Here is a 25,000-nt window from a genome sequence, read left to right as displayed (position 1 = left end):
GATTTCAAAGCAAGTCCACTGGAGATCTTCATTATCTAACTGTCTCTAGTTTCTTACAAATAGTTGTCCCTATCTTCACCCACTTTATATACTTATTGCATATTATAGAACTAATCAAATCATTACAGGATGATGAAGTCTTTTTAGGTCCTCAAGTTCCAAATTAGGGAAGACAATAGTAACTACCATCGCATCTAGTTCTGATAAGTTTTTAAGATTTCAAATTCTAGTACTGTCAGTAAATTCTTAGATGAATTACTTTATTTCTCTGGTCTTTTCATTATTTTGTTCAAATGGGAATGGTAGAACCAATCTCATAGTGGTATTACAGAGATTACATTCATGTAATGTATACAACACTCAAAGGCTGAATACAGTAAATATTCAGTATTTGCTAGTTGTTTTGGATATTGTTACACAATGAGCTAAGGTACCAAGGTCCAGGGACTACACCTTAATTGCAGGGTGGCAAATACTATTCAAGTGGAACATTATCTGTGCTTTCCATTACCCAAGCCTATGTTCCTCTGCACTGGTCTAGACAATTGGTGGTTGTCTGCATTTTTATTCTGTTTTTTAAAAAATGTATTAACTTTATCTCATTAAATTCCACATCTCCATGTGGTTAGTGTCTGTCAGCAATTGCAGATTAGCCCTCTGTATTTCCAAGTCACTATGTGAAGCAAAGACTGCGTTCTAAGTAAGCAAGTGATAAACCAGAGACTAGTTGTTCCATAAAGCTGTTTCCTGGCCATCCACACACCTGATATCAAAGAATGGAAGATAATATTTGGGATTGACCACATCTTAGTTTGATCCAGTATCATTAGTTAAGCGTGATGATTTAATACAGTTGGAAGAAAAAAAGACAGATGAAAAGCCTGTGATTCGATGATTGAAATTGAACTTCTCTTTATGAATTATTCTTAGTTTTACTCATTTGGTAGGAAAGATTATATTACTGACCTCTTTAAAAACTTGTCATTTGAATTCCTTATTTAGAGGCATAGTAATTACAGACTTATTTCTGAGTCCTTAAAATAAGATACTCAGTTTTTAAGACTCTTTAAGTCTTGAAGCTTAGACTACCTTGTGGACATGGCTTATCCATAGGAGCATTCTTTTGTAGATTTAATAGGACAATTTTAGAGTTAAATTATGTGTCTTTATCTTCCTGTGAATTCAGAATGATTGATCTGCAAATTACAGTGTATTTCCAGAATAACTATGTATTAGTTTCACAGGATAAATAATTGAGTTTTTAAAAACCAATAAATGTAGCAAAATATTAATTTTCTGCCATTGCAATGTTAATAGAAAGTACTTTTACTGTGGCAGTTAAGGTATCCAAATCCATTTGGTTAGTTGAGTGGACTACTTTGTACCATTAACATTTTTTACTTGTGAATAAATGAAAATCATTTGTGTAACAAGAGAATTGTCCTTGTTTTTACAATTTCCTGTTTTTTTAAAAAATAGTAAGGTCTGTGTCTTAATTCCATATGCAAGACAGAGTATGAAGAGTGAAATACACAATTTTTAGGATAGTATCTATACCTTTCCCAGAGGAAAAAGATGCTGGCATCTATTCTCTCTGACAGTTCTGTGAGGACTGCCTCTTGTACTTGCTCTGAATACCCATTAGCAGTCTATCTCCTAATAGGTGTAAAGAGGTAATTTTCTGCAGCCACTTTTTCCTTTTAACTTAGATTGGATTCATTCTTAAAGGAGCACAAAAGCAAACACACAGACCTCTCATTCTGATTTTAAATAATTTAGAGTGGAACTGTGAACATAATATTTTCCCCATTGAAGATCATTTTATACTGAAGTTTAGTATAGGTTTTAAAATTTCTATTTAAAACTTGGGCTCAGGAGGGTGATGGTAAAGTGTGACATTCGCAAGCTGTTTCTGGTGATGAAAAATGCATGAGAACGTAACCCACACAGGACTAGTCAGGCAACTTTGCATGTAATTTTCCATTAAATTTTACTTGATTCAGCTCACCACATGGTTTGTATCTTGTATGTATCTTGAAAGAAAAAAAATAAGGGATCCTAAATGAAGGTACTGCTTAGACCTCAGAAACTTGTCACTGTGGTTACATAGTTTAACTGACATGGGAACTAAATTCCTTGAAAAGCAAATCATAACCTTCCATTTTTTCTTCTCCTTTCTCCATTCCTGTTTGTATTCAATTTTGAAAAAGTGTTGTCTGTCTGTTTCTTCTTTATCTATGTAGTTATCAGCTGAATTATGACAACCTAAATTTTGGTGTTGACATCTCAATGCCCAGTACCTCTAAATGCTACTATATCTGATAATAAGTCTTTGAAGATGTGTTTTAGCTGAGTTGATCATTGAGATCGGCCCCTAATCCTAGAATGGGTGCTCCTATAAGGAAGGGGAGAGGTACCAAGGGATGCCCTGAGTTGGAGGAAAGGCATTGATGACGCGGTGAGAAGGAGAGGAAGGGGCAGAGCTGCAGGCTCAGGAGAGGCTCAGGGAAACCAGACTGGTCAATATTCTGTCCTAGGACTGACTTCCAGGACCAGGAGGAGTGCCGTTTACTAGTGTTGGAGCCACCCTGTCCATGCTGTTTTGGTACCTCTAGCAAACATATGTATTATATAATAATGTATATATTTTACAGCACATAGAGATACAGATGTGTATGCTTTTATATTTATATTTTTATATGCACATCTTTATTATTAATATATTTTATTAAAATACTGTAAAAAACTTTTGCTACTAACTTTTTTCTCATACTTGTTATATTAAATAAGAGTGGATTAAATAGATGAATTTTACTTTGAGAAAAAATGTGTTTAACTGAGACTCAATGTATGATCTTGGGCCAATTAATCTTACTGGGGGCTTTTCTATTTATATTAGAATAGATCGTGCTGACAGTGTCTTCTAGTTCTAGGAATTTGCTTTTGTGAAGGCTAGAGTTCTTTCCTTACTTAAAAAATTAGCGGCATTTTATCCTGCAGTGAAATTGACCCCTCCTTAAATACTTTGCTCAGGAAATGATTACTATGATGTTCACCACGGTGGCAGATTGAGTAACTGACTCTGCAAACATGCTCATGGGCTTTACTAAATTTTCCAGCAGTTGTTTCTGCATTCGCCACGATCGTTCTTCCTATGATGTTCAGTCACTGCCCAGATGAGATAGGCTGGGTAAATCCTAGGCCTGACAGAAATTTATTCTTTGCCCTCTTTTGAGTAACAGAAGTTTCCTGATGAAATCTCCTCTGCAAGTGCAGCTTCTAGTATCCATCCATCATACTCACTTTGAAAGATTTGATTTTACAGTTAGCAAAATCTTTAGTTCCATACACATCTTTTTTTTTTCCTTCACAGAACGAGCTGTATTAAGAAAGTTAACAACATGAAAGTTTATATATATGGTCACGGGTTAGCCATGGAGGCTGTGGGCTCTTGCCAGGTGAATAGGGTGTTAGGAATGTGCATGTGTTTGTTTTGTACAGTCCGTGTCACTGATTGTAGGCTCCTGACATTCACCCGAGTAGAGGTATATTTTGTATTTGGCAGTACAGAGCTTGTTCTGGTGATCAGCTGTCAGCGATTCTAGAATAGTCTGGGTACAGAGACTCCTTGTCCTGTGCTTTAATACGATAGTGAAACATATCTTTCACCCAAAGACTATAAAGTTGTCTTGGGCAATGACGCTTTTGTTTGTTTTAGTTTTTTTTTTTTTTTTTTTTTTTTTTTTCTTCAGTGCTAGAGACCAGATCTATGGTCTCACATGTACTTTACCATGGAGTTCAAGCCTAAAACCTTAAAATCATCCTTATTAAACTAGACTACTTCCCCTTTGCTTGTGAATCCCATAATTTATCTTATTTTGTTTTTGTTACAGATATACACAAAATTTTGGGGGGTGTACCGGGGATCGAACGTGTGTTTGCCAGGCAGGCGCTTATGCCGCTGAGCTAAATCCCTAGCCCCTAAAAATTTTTAAGAATTTATTATATTTACCTTATTTTCTCTTATGTAGTGAAATGTACCAGTAGATTTTTGGATGTTGAGTTATTCTTGAATTCATGAAACAGTTCTCACTTGGCCATGATTGCTTTAGCATACTTGAAAAAAGTCATCATCTTTTTTTAAAAATTTTTGCTTTTATGTTCATAATAGTTGGCCTCTTTTTTAGTTGATTAGATAAGGAGTTTTGATTTTAGAGTTATGCTAATCTCAGAAATTTATTTGGTAGCAGTTAATATTTTTATGATGCAGTAGGGTATCTGCTTTTTACAACTTAGTAATTATTTGTTAGCTAAATTTTAGTATAAGTAGCTTATTTTGTTTTGATTTTTGCAGGAGTAGATTTGGGTACATGATACTTCAACAGACAATGTATGTTTTCTAAATTTTTAGTATTTTGGTATAAAGTTAAACATGCAATTCTAGGTTAGCTACTGCAATAGAAGATCTGTTTCTACTGAGTAATCATCTCTTTTGAATGTTTAATCTTTATTTGGTTTGCTTTTATTTTAAGCTACAGAGAGTTGTCTCTTAATCGTCTTTGCAAATAGCATTAAGCTTTAATGATCATTTTTATGTTTTTCTTCATACTACATGAATGTTTTTCATTTTAAAATCTCTTTACTGGATCATTTTAGCTCTTTTTCTAGCTACAGTTAAAAGTTTAAATCACATACTAGGTATATATGTTTAAATTTTGGATACATTCCAGAGGTCCTAAAATATTATATCTTCATGTTTACTCATGAATTTTCACTTTTGATTTTCTTTTTTGGCTTTCATATAACTTTATTTTCACCACTTTTAAAAATTTTACTTTATTAGTACATATTTGCAGTACATGATGTTCACATGCATCTTAGGTAGTAGGTGTATGTACTTAGGGTGATTTGATTCTTTTTTATTCTCCTTTCCTTCCCAACTCTCTCCATCTCTAGATTTCTTTTCCCCATTTTCATTGTTATTTTTATTATTTTCAATTCATGTTTATGATATATAGTGTTTACACTCATTGTAAGTATATGGTACATGTACGTGACACATCTTAAATCTTTCTACTTCCTAGTTCCCCCTTCCCCATCTCTTGGACCCTTTTCTGTTTGCAAATGATATTTCTGTTTTCTTTTATCAGTCTTTTATTTTGCTCTTTATTTACATGTCACTCAAAAGAGAGATATCATATAGTGTTTAAGCTCATGTGTCTGGTTTATTTCATTTAGCATTATGTTCTTAACTTTTGATGATGAATTGTTTCACTTTCTTTTTATTATTATAATTTTAAAAAATGAATTTTATATATGTTTAAAGCAAACAACATTGTGTTATATAAAGATGAAAGTGTTCCTATAGTAACATATTGTTTTGCAGGAAAGCTGTAGTCTACTCATTTAGAGATAATCTCAAATTCAGTATACTTTAACATTACTCTTAATGTGTAATTTTATTGCATCACATTCAGAAAAAGAAGTTGAACCACAGTGTTTCTGTAGTTTTCAGTATTGAGATTTTATAGCCTAGTTTATGATCATTTTAAAATTAATGTTAAATGTGTGCTTAAAATGAATATAAGCATGTGTTAATATATATTAAAGTAAAATGCTCATTCTGATACTCAAGTTTATATGTTCTTTACTTATTGGTTATCTTCTTGCTTTGTTAATATTAAGCAATGTTTGTCTACTGTTATCACTGTAGATTTGATGAATTCTCATTTTATGATTTCATATATTTCAAAGCTATGTACTAGTTTATGGTTATTACATTTCTTAGATTTAAGATTCATTTTTGTGAGAAATAGCAAGTTCATTTATTGTTTTGTGAATTTTATATTGTCTATCAATATGTTTCATACTCTTTTCAAAAAATATTTTTAGCTGTATTTTCTCCTTGTTCTTTTATTTTTAGATTAATTCTTTTGTTTTAATTCTGTGTCTTCTAAGTAGCATATTTCTGGATCCTCCTTGCTTTTTAAACTGAGCTTTTATCTTGAGAGGAAGTTGATTCATTTATGTTTATTGTAATTATTGATATGTTTATATCAACTTCCTTTTTATTTGATGATATTTCTCTTAGTGTGGTTTTTCTATTATGAACTATTCCTCATACTCCTCTCCTTCTCCCTTTATTGCATTTTTTACTTTATTCTGTTGTCTTTTATTTGCTTGAAATTTGTGCATTTTATTTATATAAATCTAGTGACTGCCTTTTAAGAGTTTATAAACATACTAAAATTTGTGCCTCAGGAGTTAGTGTATGAAGTCTGTCCTGATGGAGTCAAGAAATCTCAACATGATATTATTTCTTCTTTGCGAGTTTTTGCCTTCCTGTGTGTTTTCCATCAGTCCAAACAAGTTCTATTTTGTGACAATATGGAACTTTCTAGATGTTTTTCCCAGTGCGGGGTAAAATTACCCTGTATTTATTGCACATTTGAGTGACTTAAATATATTAGTAATGTAAAGTTTTTCTCTTTTAATTATGAAAATTTTGGGGTTTTTTGGTAGCCAGGGTTGTCTGTAAAAATATGCTTGTTGAATAATTGTTTTACTTAGATACAGTAACTCAGGTTTTGTGGGAGAATTCATTTCAAAGGTTGAATTTATTATTTTTACAGGTATGTTAATTGTTTTATTTACTGCCCATTAAATATTTCATTTTACTGAATAAATTTTTAATCTCTAAGATTTCCAGTTGTTCCTTTTCAAATGTAATTTTATGTTTTGGCAATGCTGGGATTGAACCCAGGGCCCTGCACTTGAGAAGCAGGTGCTCCATCACTGAGCTATGTCCCCAGCCAGCGTTAATACTTTGAAGGCTGTGATCTCTTCAAATTCAAAGTTATGCTTACCTTTACACAGCACTCTGAATTCACTTTCCTGGGTTTTAATTTACCTGCCCATTAAATTTGATGCTTTTCATTCAGGCTGTCAGTTTTCCTGAAATGTTAGTGATTTTGGTTGTACACTCATCTTTGTGTTTCAAGAATCACCCATAGCTTATTCCATTTTCTCTAATTTATCTCTGTTGACTGTGTGAAAGAGGCAGTACATACTGTTCAGGGGACAGAGAAACCTTGCCTTTTCTCTGCGTGTTGACTAAGTCTTTGCTCTACCTCTCTGTCCCAAATACTGCAATCTCAGCTGTCTCCTCTTGCTGTTGTCCCTATAGCCTGCTTGAGAAGACCCCATCGACTCCCCGTATTGACCAGTGTTGTGTTTACTCATAAGATCTGGCTTCTCTGTCCTCTTCCCTTAATGTTAGGGCTTTGCTCTGAAGTTTTGTTGCTGATTCTTTATAAGTTTTCCTCAAAATTTCTTATTAGATATTGACATTTTTTTCCTTTTCTGATTCTGGGTTTTTTTTTTGACAGATGTCTTTTCAGTCACCATATGGAATTTTGAGTGAGAAAGAGATGAGTATATATTTAAACTGCCAAATAGACTCCTTAAAAATGATGGGAGTCCAAATCATTGCCTTGATACTGTGTTTTTACATAAATGGTTCAGGAGCACACCCAAAAGTAGTGTCCTGCTTTAAGACTAGGGTTCTCTGGACTTTATAAAAAGTTCCTTTATCAAACTTCTGAAGTTGGTATTAAATACTATTATTTTGTACACAATGGAGTACTACTTTGCCATGAAGAAGGATAAACTTGAGGCATTTGTAGATAAATGGATACACTTTGAGCCCATATTGTTAAGTGGAATAAATCAGACACATAAATGTAAATATTGCATAGTTTCTTATATGAGAAATTAAAAATGTAAATAAAGAGAAAAATAAAAAGAGAAAGTAGGGAGATATTTTTCAGATGAGAAGTAGATCAAGAGATGAAAGAAGAGAAGGAAGGAAGGAGGGAAAGAAGGAAGGAAGGGAAAGGAAAAGGAATTTAAAAGCAGAGTAAAAAAAAGAGTGGAACTAGAGCTTTTCCAAATAGGAAGGGAAATAAGAGTTGGAATAGGAAGTGATAAGAAGGAAAGGGGCCAAAAAAAAAAAAAAAGATGAATATGGTTATATACCAACTCCCCAAGATAAATGTAATCATTATGTACTGCCAACATGCTCTAAAAATTTAAAGTTGGTTATTTATGAATTATCATGAGCTTTAGTAACTTTCTATGAATAACCTATGTACTGTGATTAGATAATGCCTCTGGTGAGATGGTTTGAATTGCTTATGTAGTTGTAACTCAGTCATGTTTTGGAGTCACCCTTTTATAGTGTCACTGAATGTTTCTGCTCCGTGGAGGGCAATATGCATCTTTTATTGCTCCATGGTTGAAGTTGGCTAGGAACTGAGCACCGCAAAAGCCACTCTTCCTACATTTTTGGTCATGGTGTATCGTAATCTTGAGGAGTAATTTTGTTTCAGCTTTAAGTATTGGTTTATGTACACACAAGGGAGTTCCATTTTATGTGATAATATGCAAAGGATGCACCTTTGATTATCTATTTGTATTATCTCTAGAAGGTTGGAAAAGGTCCTCTCTATGATTGAATAATATGCAGCCATGATTTACACCAGGAGTGAAATAGTAAATATTTTCAGCTTTGTCTTATGAGCTTCATTTCAGTGAGAACCTTGTTATATCTAGAAAGCCATGAACAGTGTGTGAATGATGAGCATGATCATTCTAATAAAACTTTATGGTTGCTAAAGTTCAGTTTGCCTATAATTTTCACATAATATGAAATGTTATCTTTTTTATACAGCCACCTAAAAAGCCATCCTAAATTTATAAACTGTGCAAACATAGGTGGTAGCTAGATTTGACCCACTGATCGCGGTAGGTTAGTTCTAAATTTAGAGAATTATCACCTGGGAAATGATTATGATATATTGGCTCTAAAGTAAAAAACAGAATCAAATGCAAGACAGTATGTATAGTGAAATCTCAGCTTGTGAAACTGAAAAAGCAGTTATCAGCAAGGTAACACTGGGGGAGATAGCAAAATATTTGATTTCTTGGTTAGATTATGGGTAAATTTAATTTTACATGTGTTCATTTGCAGATATTAGATTTTATACTCTGTTTATTATGTTTTTAAAAATAAATATTCTCAACTTAGAAAAAAGTTATTTGACAAGTGACAGAGAATCTGTACATTTTCAGTAAAATCAGAGTATTTATTTTGTTAATTAATATGATACAATCTGTTTTGCTTACCCTCTGTCTGCTTCACTTTTAGCCAACAAGTCCCAAATTTGGAAAAGCTGACTCATATGAAAAACTGGAAAAATTAGGGGAAGGATCTTATGCTACAGTTTACAAAGGGAAGAGCAAGTAAGTTCATTATTTTTTTAATATGTAAATTGTATCTGCTCTCTTAATACTGAATAGCAACATGTTTAAGTAATCGATATAAAATAGCCTTTTCACTTGTTTTTTATAAAAAAATGTGAGAGCCAGTGCAATGGGTTGTCCTGCTGGTAAGCTTTCACAGGCTTGTCCAGTGTTTCTTTCTGTTTAACTGCTCCACCCAGCTTAGTTTCTTTTTCTTGGTGGAGTTGGAACCCTCTAGTGACAGTTCATTTCCAGGGGAATGATGGGATTATTCCCACATGGATATTCAGTGTTAGGTGTAAGAGTAATGATGTGACAAGAAACAAATGTACACCATTCTTGATGTCTTTTTAAATTGAGTTTTTACTTCATATTTCAAAAGTCACTTAGTTTTTAAAAAAAGCTGCAAATTTTTCTTTCTGTCTGCCGTCGTTGGCATCATCTGCATCTGTTCCCACAGAGAAGCCACTCTTGATTCCTCCTTGTTTTCCCCTCCCCATGGCTGTTCTGGGTCAGGACACAGATTTGGATTTTTAAAACTCTCACTGCCGTATGTTTTGGATGGGTGTTTTCCTTCCCCCTTACCGAGTAAGAACAGAAATCCACATTTACTGGTGTGTAGTTTGTGGAAAATGCAATGCTGTTTCTGAAATAACCACAGGACACATAAGCCTTAATAACCTTACCAAGTGATACTGAAAAGTGATCTTTGTAAACCATCTGTGTTACATCTTTTAGTAAGTCTTTATAGAAGAAGTGATTTTTTTTTAGCCTAAATTAAGTAAAAAAGAAGCAAAAGAAGATTCTGTGGAGGATCAATGTAAACACATAATTGGAAATTTTGAATATGTGCTCATTTATGTAATCTGGCTATTTTGGGACAATAATCTTAGGTTTTTCACGATTTTTAAGTTTAGAAAATGAAAGAAATATTTCTTCAAAATTATTCCTTATGGAAGAACATATGTAGGTAAAGAAATACAGAAATACTATTAGTTAAAAATAATAGTATTAACTTTGAAAGCTGTTAAAATTTTGATTTTTTATTTGAATGAAAAACCAGTATTATGGGGAATAGAAAACTAGACAAATCCCAAAGGGCTGTTTATGACTTAACCAATTGCTTGAGAATTATAGAATGTCAGAGTAATAGTCTTGATGGCTGAGCAAGTTTTATCAGAGCTTGTGTCCCATGTTTTTCCCTTTCCTAGGGGAACATAGTAGTACTCTACTGCATAAAACATACTTGTGAGTTTAAGGTTAATAACATGAGGTTAAATGCCCTTTATTAAACAACCACTTTGTTTAAAGTGCAGTAATACCCTTGCTTTATTTAGTCCTCACACTACTGTAGTCATGGGTTATGTTGTCATCATCTCCTTTGGACCGCAGAGTCATGGTATATGCAGAGGTCACGTGCTGTGTTCACACAGGTGGTTAGCGCCAGAGTTTATTTTAGCTGTGTCTGGCTCACAGCCATTTTCCCCTAACTAGTATACCATTATTGCCTGTACATAGTGAAGGCCTTGCAAAGATTTGATCTGTGTTGAATATTACAGAAGTTTCTTCCATATACTCTGACTTGTTTTAATTGTGACTCAAACGGAAGCAAATGTACTCTTCCACGAGAAAGAAACAGATCAAACTCTTGGAACTGCCTGCCCACAGAAGATGTGGTTAGCTGTTATGCAAATATAAATTAATAACACTGTGGAACACTTAACTTGAAGATTTATATTGAAATCTTAGAGATGAGAAAATTTTCAGCGTTATACCTATATAAAAGGAAAGAGTTTAAACTACCTTTAGTCTCTGAGAGGGGTAGTTGTGGACAATTGATAGTTTTTACTCCAGCAGCTCTGAATTTGTCTTGTAAGTATTTCTCAAGCAGTTTCAAGCCTTCTGGCATATGTAATATTTAATTTCTTCTCACTGGAGAACCAGGGAGCCATTGCCCACTCACGTGCTTTCAGAGATGACCAGCTGCCTGTGTTTGCTTGCTGTAAGGTGGCAACATCAGGGTGAAGAATTACTCAGTACAAGAGTTGATCAGAAAATGCAAGAAAGTGTGCTCGTTTTGGCAGCTCATATATACTAAAAAGTGCTTAAAGATTTTATTTCAGTAAAAGACACATTACCATTACTAATGCTCAAAATATCCAAAATGCTGCCCCCTCACTTCACACACACCTATCCCACCATTCATGGTAATGTGTCTTTTATGGTAATGTGTTTTGTACAAAATCATATTAAAGTATTCATTGTAGTTTTGATCTTTCCATGGTATGTGTCATATAGTGGGACCTGAAAGCTGAATTTGTTTGCTCTGTTCCTGAAATGCTTTGTGATTTAGAGTGCCAGCTAAAATAAATGTTGGATGTTGTTCCAGTACTCCTGACTATCTCCTATAAATGTCTGGATCCCTGCCTCCGTCTTTAAATGTTATCTTTAGCATCATCCTCCAGAGCAGCTCTCTATCATGTGCTATAGCTGCCTAGTAGTTGTAGAGATCCTGTGAATTTCAGTTGGAGATATATATGTTACTGGTTTATATGTGTTACGTTTGGATTTTACCGTGACGTTCATTGTGTTCGCTAGGACTGGCGTAACACAAAACACAAACAAATTTATCGTCTCACAGTTCTGGAGGCCTGAAGTCCAACGTGACAGTGGGCAGAATTGGCTTCTTCTGAGGACTGTCAGGGAGAATCTGTTTCCTGCCTATCTCTGAGCTGCTGGTGATGTGCTGGCCATCTCTGATATCCTGAATTGTAAATTCACCCCCTTGCTCATTGTCCTCATCGTCTCCTGGTGCCCTTCCAGGGTGGGTGTATGTGTTGTTTCTGTCTCTGTGTGTAATTCCTCCGTCTCTTCAGGATGACAGTCATGCTGGACTGAAGCCCGCCCTCAAGATCTTGTTTCAACTTGATGCCTCTGGGAAAGGCCCCGTGTTCAAATGAGGTCACAGCCCGAGGTGGTGAGACCTGGACCTTCCACATGTCTTATTTGAAGACACAGTTCAATCCGTAATGGTTATTAGTGTTAGATTTCACTAATTTGGCATGGCACTCATAACAGCATTCTTCTGTTTGTATCTGTGGTGCATGTCAGCTATTCTTTTTCTGATCATTCTTCTTTACCTGGCCTAAAGAAAGTGTATTCTCCTTATCAAAGGTTGGTATAAATCTTAATTTTGGAAGAGTTACAATGAGCTATGATTTAGAAACTTGAGGAACAGAGGGTTTATCACTGTTGAATTCTGAATGTATTCTTCCTTAACAACTGTTGGGGACCAGTGACATGAAATTTCTGTACAGGCGCCCCACTTGGTAGTGAGCTTGGCTTCTAAAGATTTTCGGCTGATTGTATCTGTATCAACACACAATATTCAAAAATGTAATTTGTTTATTTTTAAAAAAGCTTTCAACTTATCATGTTTCATATTTGAGCAGATTTTTTGTTTCATTTTGACTGATAACTGCTGACTCGTATTTTGTGTGAGTGTGTTGTAAGGAAACAGTTTATCATTAGATGTGATTACTAATTTCTAGTTTGGTTTTCCGATTATGTTTTCTCTTTTAAATTCCTGTAGTATTCAATATAGTTTAAAAAAAGCCTTGGGCGATACATTTTTCATTTGAAAAATGCATGATGTTTAAATTGTCTTTAATTCATTCAGCACTTTGAAATCATCCTTTTATCTGTTTGCTTGTCTTTTGCACATTGAAATTTGTTGATATTTTAAAAACTTATTCAACCAGTGATGAATATTTATTATATATATTTTTATAATCATGACCTTTTATACTATAGGTGAAAAGATGTAACTCAGATGTGGATTTTGCCCCGGGGAAATTTAATCATGAGGGAAATGGTACATAGGCACAAATAGTTCTACATAAATTAGCATGCCATACATTCTGTATAGACTAGCATATAGCAAGAGATGCCACACTAAAGTGGCGTGGGGTTTGAAAAGGAAAAGAGGATGATGTTGACTAAACAGTATTTTTAATGTGGTTTTTCTGGTGGGACTGACGGAGCTCAGAAGCCACAGCTTCATGTGCCTGCAAATCAAGTATCCTTCATCCCTGTGTGTCCCTGTGGGACCCTTGGCATGATTCCATTTTGTGGATTGTTCCCCCTACCCCCAGCTCTTCTGGAAAACACAGTGAAATTTTCACCTTTTGGTTATCAAACTAAATTTTTTGGACAATGATGGCCTTAAGCAAGTAAATGGGTCCATTTTGATATTATGCAGGTTCCTTTAAGCAACATGGTCATTTTTAAGTATTAAAATGGACTTGACTTCAAGCAATACGGTTTGGGAGGCTAATGGGAGCTGAGACCACCCACCAACTCGGCCCTCAAAGTCAGGATGTGAACCCCATATTCTTCTTGCTGCCATGGGATTTGCTGGGGGAGCTCCCTGAATTCTCTCTTCCCTGATGCCAGAATTCCATGCCTGTAAAGCTGTGAACTTTTTCCCCATCAACCTAGCAATTTAGGAAGGGTATGAAACTATAGCTGCTCGTGATTTTCTCAGACTGCATGTGGCATTAGAGGAAAAACAGCTTGCTCTTTGTTCTGTCGTTAGCCTTACTTCAGCTCAGTCATCACACAGATGGTCCTGATCACTGGTCATTTTCTTTCCTTATCTTTGGTTTCTGTTACTGTAGTGAAGATGTCAGAGCCTCACTCCTAGGACAGCCTGCTAAGGGGAAGCCTGCCCACACTGGGCTGTGCCAGCGGTAAATTGTTATCTCAGAGGTCAATAAGCACAATGGAGGAATTTGCTCACTTTATGTAACACGAGATTTATGTGATTGAAAGTGCCAATCTTCTTTTAGCATTTCATTCTGCCAATTTGTGCTGAATAATTGAACTTGAATTAAATGACCTCATAAATTGAGAGACCAGCCAAACCCAGACAGAAATATACTAAATACATTTCAAAGAGCTCTTCAGAGCCCCAGGAGAAATAGGGGGAAGAACATGCTGTTAATTAAAACAAGCAGCGGTGAGAAGAAAGGCAGCAGCGGGAGCTGAAAAGCAGCAGTAGTTAACCACCTTTTCAGAACATGTGAGATAAAGGATGTGGCGCGTACTGCTTGCCCCGAAGGTCAACTCCATTGAAACTCTATCAAGGGGTGTTTGAAGTCAGAAATCCCCAGATGGAAAATGCTGGACTCCTGGCTCATTGAAGTTTCAGTCTTAAGTGTTGATACCTGGACTGCCATGCTGACTTCTAGCATCCTGAGAGGTCACCTGCCTCCATCCAGGAACAAGAGAGGCCAATCTGATTCCATTCTGTAAGCTCCGCTTTAGGTTGCTTCTGAGCCCACTGTTTCTCCTTAGGTCTGCTCTGATTTCCTTTAGATTTTGGGTTTGTGTACTTAAGATTATTATGGTAGATTACTTCAGAAATCAAACCAGTAATCAGACTATTTGTCAGGATATGATATGAGAATGGCACTGCAGTATACTTCAATCGATGTAGTTTTATAATTTAAAGCACAAGGTAAGGCACTACAAATAAGTAGCAGGACATAATGGATTTTTTAAAAAGTGGATAATGGAGTAAATGAAGTTGGTACATGAGATGTTGAGATCTGTGTTCCTATTGTGTGAGTAAAAGTTGAAAAGGTTGAGTTCTTACTGTTATGTATCCAAGGCGTATAAAAACCTACCCACCAATAGCTGCTAATTTTATTTTTTAAAATCTTAAATATTACTCAAATTGCAAATTCAGCCATAGCTTCCTTTGGAGCAGAAATGCAGGCATTAGAGGCTGCTTCATAGGTACAGCTGGTTTCATTTAGCTTGGAGCAGATAAAACAAACAATGCCTAATCTTTTTGACAAAAGTGACAATGAGGTTATTGTTTAAGCAAGAAGCATGACTTCAATTATTAGACTAAATTGTGCAGTAATAACTTTTATTAGACAGTGTTTAAGTGTCTTGGCCTCTGTTATCTACTTTTGTTATCAAGGTTCTTTGATCACTTGATTAAAATGCTTTTAATATAATAATCAAAATAATAATAATCTGGAGGTATTAGTGTCTTCATTGGCTCTTTCCAAGAAGTTAGTATGGAGATTTTCCATTATTAAAATGATCAAATCTCATAAAGTCATGGCTCCTAGAATCTCTCTCCCTTATCTCATTTTAAGTGATTTATGAGGAAAATCAGGAGGAGTCTGTGATGATGAGACCATTTTATTTGAAAGCATCTCCTGCTTCCTGAGTTACTTCATTATTTTTGCTGTCCTTTTCTTGGTTGCTAGAAAGTAGTATGTTCTAGTCTAAACTAGCTGTTTTTAACTAGGGACCATTTTCTTTACCAGGATACATGTGCTAGTTCTGGACAATGTTTTGGTTTTTACGACCCAGGGCACGGTACTGGGATCTGGTGGGTAGCAACTAGAGCTGCTGTGAAAAACCCTAAAATTTACTGTGAGAGTCTCTTTGAATAGAGAAATAGTTGGGCCAAAATGGCAGTAATGCTAAGGGTGTGAAACCCTGGTTTAAACAAGGAATGCTTGCCAGGAGTTTCTATTTAAAAGATCTCATTCCATCTCAGGTACTTACTAAACTCCTACCATGTTTTCTGTTCTTGGCCAGGCAATGGATAAGTAGTGGTGAACAAAAAGCTCAGACAGTCCCTCTTTTATGGAGCCGGGCATGTAATGGAAAAAGTAGAAATCAATAAATAGCACATCTATGATTACAAGTGAGAGAGAGAGAGAGAGAGAGAGAGAGAGAGAGAGAGAGAGCAATAAGAAAGACAGGTGGGTGGTGTGTATTTCTATGAGAGAGAGATGAGCAATGGGTACGTCTTACTTAGATGGGAGGACAGCAGAAGGCTTGTTGCAGAAGAGACATTTATGCTTAGAGCTGAAGGAGGAGTTGTCACCAGCTAGCTGAAGAACAAATTTGATGTTTCAGGCCAGGCCCTGAGGAGAAAAAGAGCTTGGTAGGTGCTGCAGACCCGGGGAGGGAGGGGGATGCTGGAGGCTAGGTGGGGGTAAGAATTATGTATCTAGGAACATGGGCATGCAGGGGAAATTGGCATGAGCTGAGTTTTGAGAAATTAGCAGGCCCTTGAGAATTGTTTTGGGATTATCCTGCTGCAAAATGAGCCATTTCAAAACTTTGAGAAATAAAATAATTGTCATTTATTTTCCTCATCAACTTTGATTAGGAAAGGGCTAGGTAAGAAAAGTGTGTTTCTATTCTATGTGATGTCATTTTGTATATCTTGACCACGATGTGAGGAAACCCTGGCAGAACAGTTCACTCACCAACAGTTCGTTGTGCTGGCGCCTCAGACAGCCTGAACTTCTGCAGAGTATGCTAACAGGGTTCCCAGAGTGTGCATCTGAGGAAATAAAAGTGGGACTTCTGACTTTAGCTCTAAGATGGAAAGAATGTGAATGTCGTGAATCCCATCCTTACAAAGAAAAATGTGCATAAAATGAAAGTCAGTAACTTTAAAATCTGGCAGAGACTTGAAGTCAAAGGCAAACCCCAGTTCTAGGCTCTGGAGAGACAGAGGCATCCTGATGGCTGTAACCAAGATCTGCTTCCTGGAGCCGTGAGCTGGTGGAGACTCTGCAGTGTTAAGATTCATGCACTGCTGGCTGCCAAGTATGTGTGAGGGTGAAACGCTGCGGGCTTCACCATCCTAGCGTAGCTCCCATTCTTTCTTGGGCTTCAAGTCTAAGAACGCTGGCAGATTTTCACAGTGAAGATCGTACATAGGCCCTGAGAAGATCTGTCAGGGAAAGGGTGAGAATAAGCATTCTATATTATAGTGGTACCTTGGTTCATGACTTAATTTGTTCCATGACTATTAACTCATCAGTCTGAAATTCAGATGACCTGCCAAGATGGTGTTGGTGACATTAATAGCAGCCTTGGAATAATTCAATATTGGCAATCAGTATGGACATTTCTCAGAAAACCGAACCTAGAAATTTCATTTGAACCAGCTATTCTGTTTTTAGGTATCTTCCCAAAAGAATTAAAGGCATCATATTACAGTGATACATCCATACCATGTTTATAGCAGTGTAACTCATAATAGCTAAATCTTGGAAATAGCAAAGAAAGTGTGGTATTTGAACAAATGGATTACTGGTCTGCCATAAGTAGGATAAATTTGAGTCATATATAGGAAAATGAGTGTACCTTGAGACCACAATGTCAAGTGAAATAAGCCAGACATACAAGCCTAAGTATTGCATAGTTTCTTTAATATGAGAAACCCAAAATATAAATAAAGAGCAAAATAAAACATAGATAAGTGGAAGTAGGGAGATCATCAAATGGGAATGGAATCAAAAGGGACAGGGGAAAGAAGGGAGGGAAACGAATCAAAATTTCTTAGGTACCATCTTGGTTATTTTTATCTCATTGCTGAGAAAAAAATACCTGACACGCAAAGTTAAGGAAGGAAAGGGTTATTTAGCTCACAGTTTGTGGAGGTTTTACTCCATGGTCAGCTGGCTCTAAAGAAAGGTGGCAGGGCAGAAGGGGCAACAGTTTGAGGCAGCAGAAAACAGCAAAAACAGCAAGAGCAAAAAGCAAGCCTCTCTTCCTCCTTTATGTATTACAAGCAGACTATTCATCCCCTGGTTAATGTGGTACTGGTACCATCTCCATTCCCTCCTCTAGCACAGACTCAGGATGTTTACCATGTAAGAACCCTGGCCACCTGCTTATTTACTTCTAAACTTCTCAAGTTGACACAGTGTATCAACCATTATTGGTACGGGTACCAACTCCCACAGGAATATAATCATCATGTATTACAAACATGTACTGTACTAATTAAAAAAAACCCTGAATAAAAAGTATTGGGATAGCTGAAAATAAGATTGAGCTGGGATCTTGTGAAATCAGCTGATTTTCGAGTTTATTGGTAGGGAAAATGACAGAGAGCACATGCCCCAGAATTCAGAACCACAGATTATACAGAGTGACCCAGCGTAAGATTATATCATAAGTGCTGTGTAGACTGAGCAGATTTGAAGTGGACAGGATCCTGTCAGGCCATTGGGGAAAGGAAGGGCTTTCGACAAGGAGTGGCCCTTACCTTCAGTGTACTTGGGTTGCCCACAAGGCTGAGCTTCAGGGTTTTGTTGGTCCTTCATTATGAAGCCCTGGGCTGTGATACTTAGCTTTATCTGTAGCAACTGATGATGGAAAATATGATGTGCACTCAATAGCTTTGGTCTAGCATAGAGTCATAACTCAAAAAGTCTCCAACAGGAAGGAAATCATTTAAAGATCTCAAGCATGAGACATTTTTCATATTTAATGGTTGATTCCTGAGCAAATATATCCTCCCTTCCATCTAGAGTTCCAGAGAAAGAGGAACATCTTTCCATGCCTAAACAAATTCTTTGAAAATTTAAAAAAATAATTCCATTTGTACTTGAGAACAGTCTTTATGGGATTGCTATGCTTTAAACTATCTCTGTTTTCTGAGATCTAGATCAGTGATCCTGTAGATCCCACGCATTGTCTGAGCTGGGGAAAAACTAAACATGAAGTTCTCTGGTTCATAGCCAGAAATAGAAGTTGTTGAAGATTGGCCTGATGGGCAAAGCCTGAGGAAAAAGTCAAAAGCTGCATAGCAGTCAGAGCAGTTTAGCAGTCTCCAGCACAGACAAAAAAAGGCTCGGAGAAAGCAGAAAAGGAGACAAAGGCTTTTGTTTTGTGTCTGATGAAGCCTCTTACAAAAACAGGGAAATTGAGATTTTTGAGAAATCAAGTAAGTAGTGTTAAAATTGAGGCCCATTGGAGATCACAAAGGAAGCTGAATTCCTAATGAAAGACTAAACAGAATGGGACACGTTTGTTTTTTCTTATAAAACTATATTTTATTTTTGGAACTTCCTGTTCTTGGAAAGTTGCGATACTAAGCTCCAAAAGTGTAGAAGGCACGTGGGACCGTTCTCAAAAGCAACCATAGTGTATTATTGAATTAAAATAGGACATGTCTTATCTCTGAGTGGAATAGAAAAGAAAACAGCACACCACCAGTACTATAAATTGTGTGAAGGGAGGAAAAAAGACCAGGAGAAGAACTGCCCAGAGAGGCAACAAGAAAACCAGGCAGGCAGGCAGGCAGGCAGGAAGTTATAGATAGTGATGTTGAATAGTTAGGAAAGCAAATAGAATGATTTTTCTCAAGTATGTTTAGGTGACTAGAAGGGATGGAGGCATAATTACTTTGGGTTGAAAAGAGAAAGGAAGGTGAATAAAGAAGGGTGAAATACAAGCTACTCTTCTCAGGCATGAGGCAGGAAAGGAGGGAGAAGCAGGACGTGGTAGTGTAGCCCTGGAATCATAGCACTTTGGGTGGCTGAGGTAGGAGGATTCAAAATTCAAGCCCAGTCTGGGAAACTTAGTGATTAGTGCTACCCTGTCTCAGAATTCAGATAATAAATGAATAAATAAAACAAAGCCTACGGGCTGGGGATTTAGCTCAGCGGCATAAGTGCCTTCCTTGGAAGCAGGCAGTCGTGAGTTCGATTCCTGGTACCGATAAAAAGGAAAAAGACAAAAAAGAAAAAACAAAACAAAACAAAACAAAACAACAAAAAAAAAAAAAAACACAAAGCCTAGGGGTCTAGCTCAGTGCAAAAGCCTAGGGTTTAATCCCCAGGTGAATCTTGTCATCTTCAGTATAGTTGCCTATACTCTGACTTGATACTGTCTAACATAACAGATTTGAATAAAATCTGTTGATACCAAAACGCAATCTAACAAACCAGATTTAACTAAGATCAGTCATGGTAAGTTATACAGAACTTCAGATTAAGTTAGTAGGAATTAAGGATGATTACTGTACTATATCTTGCTATTTTTGGGATAGCTATCTGTGTCTTCAAATCTAGTGCAAGTAGACAAACTGGAACAGAATATAATCTATCTAAACAGAGCAGTATGAGTAATGTGGGTTTTAAATCCTGATACACAATTAACAATATCCTCTGCCTTCTTTTTTTAGACTATTCCTCCCCTTTCACTCCTACAGGTGCACTGTGCCTTTTGGGTTCCACAACTCTCTCAGTTTTTAGACTGAGGTGGGGGAAGGGACAACCTGCTATTTACCTAAGTGGTTCTGAACTTTCTCACTCCTGGACTAGATCTAGAGTTGTATTTCTTTACCTACAAAAGCCTGACTTTTCCAACCTATCTGCAGGTGCTGGTCGAGTTGCCCCTATTGCTCTCTGGTTCCCTGTCACATAGAACATTGCTTTCTCATATTTGATTTTTGGTCCATAAACCTCTTTTCAGGTTAATTATATTTCCCATACAGAGCATCTTGGTGGAACCTACCTCCTGATCTACTCTGCCTGAATTTTTCTTTCTTTCTTTTTTTTTTTTAAGTGTGTATTAGATTATAGCCAACCTTCTCTGCCTCATTTCTGCTCTGCTATTTTTCTGCTATTAGTTGTCTGTTTTTCTCCTTTATTCCATTGTCTGCTCCATTCATTAAGGCCTCTATGTCACTATTCCTGAAATCCTGGTACTTTTTTTTTTCTCTCTAGAATGTTCTTCAGTATTCTCTGAAGGGTTGAATTGGTGGTCATGAATTCCCCCAATTCCTCTTTGTCTTGGAAGCATCTTGTTTCTCCATTAATTTTTAGAGACAGTTTTTCAGGGTATATCAATTGGGGCTGGTGGTTATTTTCTTTCAGGGCTTAGAATACTTCACTCCAGCTTCTTGATTTGATGGTCTGTGTCAAGAAGTCTGCTGTGATTTTGGTGGGTTTTCCTTTATAGATGATCTGTTTCTTTTTTCTGACAGTTTTAAATATTCTGTTCTTATATTGAATTTCTGGGATCTTGATTATTATATGTATGGGTGTAGCTCTGGTTTGGTTGTAGGTGGCTGGAGTTCTGTATGCCTCATACATCTGAATATCGTTTCCTTTTCCTATGCTTGGGAAGTTTTCCTTAATTATTTCTATGAATAGCCTTTGTATTTCCTTTGTTTTTACCCATGCTTCTTCATTCACATTCTTTATTCTTAAATTATAGATACTCTTGTTGTCTTCTAGCCTTTGTATTGTTACTGCCTGCTTCCTTGTTATTTTTAAGAGATCTTTCCTTTCATGACCACACATTGCAAACCTGTCTTCAAGTTTTGATAGTCAATCCTTTCAAGCAGTTTTACCAGCTTTCCATGGAGTTTTTAATTTCCTGGTAATCTCTTTGAATCTGCTTCGTGTCTTCTAGGTTTTCTTTATATTCTTCATTGAACATTTCTCTCCTTTTTTGGTGTTCCTCCATTGTTCCATCTGTGTCTTCTTGAGAGGTGCTTAGCATTTCTTTTATCAGTCTACTTATATCTTGCTTTACTTGATTAAATCTTTCACTTTTGAGCTCATCTATGAGGTCCTGAAGATATCTCTTAATGTCCACTGGTGCTGTGTCTGATAGTGTTATGTTTGTGTCCCTCAATCTCTTTTGTATTTACCTCTCCTGGATCAGTGTTCTCGGGTTGGGGGCTGGGGACTTTTTCTTATTTCCTTCTCTTGTCATGTTTTTGGTTGCTTCCATATAGATGTATAGAGGAGGTCCCAGCCCCTTTCCTTGTTGGGTATGGTTCTTCTGAAGCATGCTGGCTAGGGATTTCTGCCCTCTTCAGTTTGCTATTGAGTCATTGAGGTGCAAACAGGGGCAGCACATGCTGGCACCCCTCCTCCAGGTCAGGAAACCTGCAGGGGCCTTCACTGCACTAGTCTGTGCTGTACATATAGAATTGGTTTGGGATAACTTAATGGGTCCCAGCCAGGGGTGTGACCTAGGCCAAGCAGATCCCACCAATCTGGTCTGGAAAGGGAATTACCAACGGAAGTCACTCCTGTTCCTTTCCAACATGCTCGATTCCAACATGTTGTCCAGTTGGTCGCCCCTTTTCCATGGGAGGGTCTTATTCCCAGCACTCACTGCGTGTTAATGAAGGTCCCTTTCCAGCTCTGTTCTCTGTTGGACTCATCAACCTTGGACTTCAGTGCGACCGCAGTTCCTGTGAGTTGTAGTGGTGGGAGTTTGGGCAGCTCTGGCAAGTTGTGGTGGTGTGAGTTTTGGCACTCTGGCGAGAGCACTGTAGCCACTAATCTTAGCTTTCCAATGGTAGCCCTGGGACTATGTGTTTGACCAGCTCTTTTCCCTTTAGTTTCTTCCTGGATCAAGAATATCCATCTCCCTCTGTCCGGACCTCTCCACGATGTTTTATTCTGGCATCTGAGTTGTCTGTCTCAGGGAGACTCTGTATTCTGCTGCTTACCAATCCACCATCTTTAGCTCCTCCCTCACTTGTTGTGATTTTTCAATGACAGTACCAATTTTGTCTTTCTCTTGATACTACCTTTCTCTTTGTAATTTAGAGAAATGGCATAAAGTAAAATGATAGAGTAAATAAGTATCTGTCAAGCACTAGGTTCAGTTCAGTTTTCTCAGTTATAAATATAAGTTAATGATAGAGGTGATTTCCTAGAGCAGTACCGCCAAATATATTCACAGTGTTTAGAACATAGTTTCACTTGTTCAGTGAATGTCATCTATCACTTTTTCCTTTTTTAAAAAATAATAATCCTAGGATAGATTTGAAGTTAGGTTATTTCTTCATTTCACAGATGAAGAACTTAGAACCATAAGGGTCAAAGTAAATTGTCTACAATCATGTAGCTAAACAGCAGAACCAGAATTCAGACCTGCTCAGTCCTCTACAAATCTGAATTTTGGTTTTTATCATTTTGGGGGAAAAGATAAAAAAATCTTTGCTTACACTACCCTTCTATGTTAATTATCAAGTCTGTGAATGCATAACCAGTTTATTTCCCTCTGTGCTTGTGTTATAATTTCACTTCAGTTATTTGCCATTCTGTTCCCACTGACCTAGGCAGCTCTCACAGTGACAGCATGGCTATTTTTCCTTCTTATTTCACCAAAGCCATTTGTGGATTTCCGTGGAGGTACCTGCATGAAATGGAGCAGTTTCTTTCCAGTGGGGTAGATTCATCTTGGCGACTTCTCCTTCTGATGGCATCTTACTACCTTTTCACTCTTTGCTATACAAGTGTGTAACAAACCTAACTCCTCATAGGCAAGCAGCATTACAGTCCTTTCATCCTTCTCACCAGTAATAGAGAAGTACTATTATAGGAAGGAGTGTGCCTTAGAAATAAAATTCTTTCAAATCAGATTTAGAATAAACCAGAGACTCAACCTTCTCAAACTCTATCTGAAATACAACCTGGCACTTGCTGTTAATGTAGTTAAGTATTTATTAAAAATGAGATATGGAAGACAAAGTTAGCCTCTGTATCGTGAGTCCTTTGAAATTCTTTCCAGGAATATATGGTGTTTGGTCCTTTGATGTGAGAGAGAAAAAAAGGAGAGAAAGTGGAGAAATAAAAGAGGTCTTTATTGGGGGCATGAGAGGGCTGCTGAGGATATGCAAGCATTCTCTGAGGGGAATAAAGAAAATTGTGGGCTTTTATTTGGAATTGACAGAGGTGGAGTTAAAGGGGCAAGCAGAAGGATGTATTGATATCTCATTGGGGAAGCACTGCCATGTTTGCAAAAGGTGGCAGGTTCAACTTTTGGATCTGCAAGAAGAACATAGAAGTCAGTGCTGTTGGGAGGCACTGTCCAGCAGCACCATGTTGCCTCACATGTGGGAAAAACCCATCATCCTGTCTTTTGGTTGTTAAGGGATGGCGTGTGTCTCTTTAAATACTTCCTGCTGAACAGGGAGGGAGAATGTTGTCATGCATGCGAAAAGCAGGAAGTTCAACTTTCAGATTTGCAAGAAAAACATGGAAGTCACTGCTGAAGGGAGGCACTGTCCGGTGTCATGTTGAATCACGCATGGGAAAATCTGTCACATGGTTCCCTATTCCCATTATTAGTCACTTCTTTGCATATTTTCTCCAAATGGGAGCATTTGCATTGGTTGTATGAATTTATTCAAGCAAACTGTCAGATTGAAGCTCCTTAATGTGACTTGACCTATATATTACCAGTCCCTGTCTTTTAAAAAGTCTGATTAGCAAAGCTTGGAGAGAACTTCCATATTTAAGATTATTTTTCCTACTAAATATGTTGTGAAGATGATGCTGATACAAAGTTTTGAAGCTGGCATGGCCAGATCTGTGCTTAATTGTGTTAGTAGCTACTTCATAAGCAGTGTGTTTAGTCATTTCCCTTTCTGTCTTTCAGTGTTTCTTGAATTATGTTCATTGGGATGTGTTACAGTTGATACACTGTGGCAACCTGAGCAGTTTAGAAGCTTAACTAGGAAACTCAGCAGGAAGTCAGGGTTCTTACTATGTAAATATTTTCATTCTGTGCAAGCGGAGGACACAGAGATTTTATGAGTGGTACACCTGCGCTGAAGTGTGTGTGTGTGGTAACCTGCTTACAATATAAGGGAGGGGAAGAGGCTTCTTCCTTCTCTTTTGCTCTGGCAGCTTTTTCTGGTGGCTGCCTTGAAGTATTGCCTTGGTGCCATGCCACCCTGCCTTGGAGCTAGCTGATGATGTACTGAAACCTCCAAAAACTGTAAACTAAATAAATCTTTCCTCCCCAAATTTTGGTTGTTAGGTGTTTTGTCTCAGCAACAAGAAAAGTAGCCAAGACAGACTGTGTGTATGTGTGTGAGTGCATG

The 25,000-nt window shown here is 37.0% G+C and overlaps 1 protein-coding gene across 8 annotated transcripts in view; it reads left to right on the top strand.

Annotated features, from left to right (window-relative positions):
* Cdk14 (cyclin dependent kinase 14) overlaps window positions 1–25,000 on the top strand; it is a 567,752-nt gene that overhangs the window by 136,287 nt on the left and 406,465 nt on the right. For all 8 annotated transcript variants that reach the window (XM_063243002.1, XM_063243021.1, XM_063243042.1 and 5 more), the window contains one exon: window positions 9,209–9,303. In XM_063243002.1, coding sequence (XP_063099072.1) covers window positions 9,209–9,303 — 95 coding nt within the window. The remainder of the gene's footprint in view (window positions 1–9,208; window positions 9,304–25,000) is intronic.

The sequence above is a fragment of the Cavia porcellus genome, unplaced genomic scaffold (assembly GCF_034190915.1).
Source record: "Cavia porcellus strain 051 isolate PalLab524CR breed Dunkin Hartley unplaced genomic scaffold, mCavPor4.1 scaffold_2, whole genome shotgun sequence".
NCBI classification, from domain to species: domain Eukaryota; kingdom Metazoa; phylum Chordata; class Mammalia; order Rodentia; family Caviidae; genus Cavia; species Cavia porcellus.
This window is presented reverse-complemented; position numbering and strand designations above follow the sequence as displayed.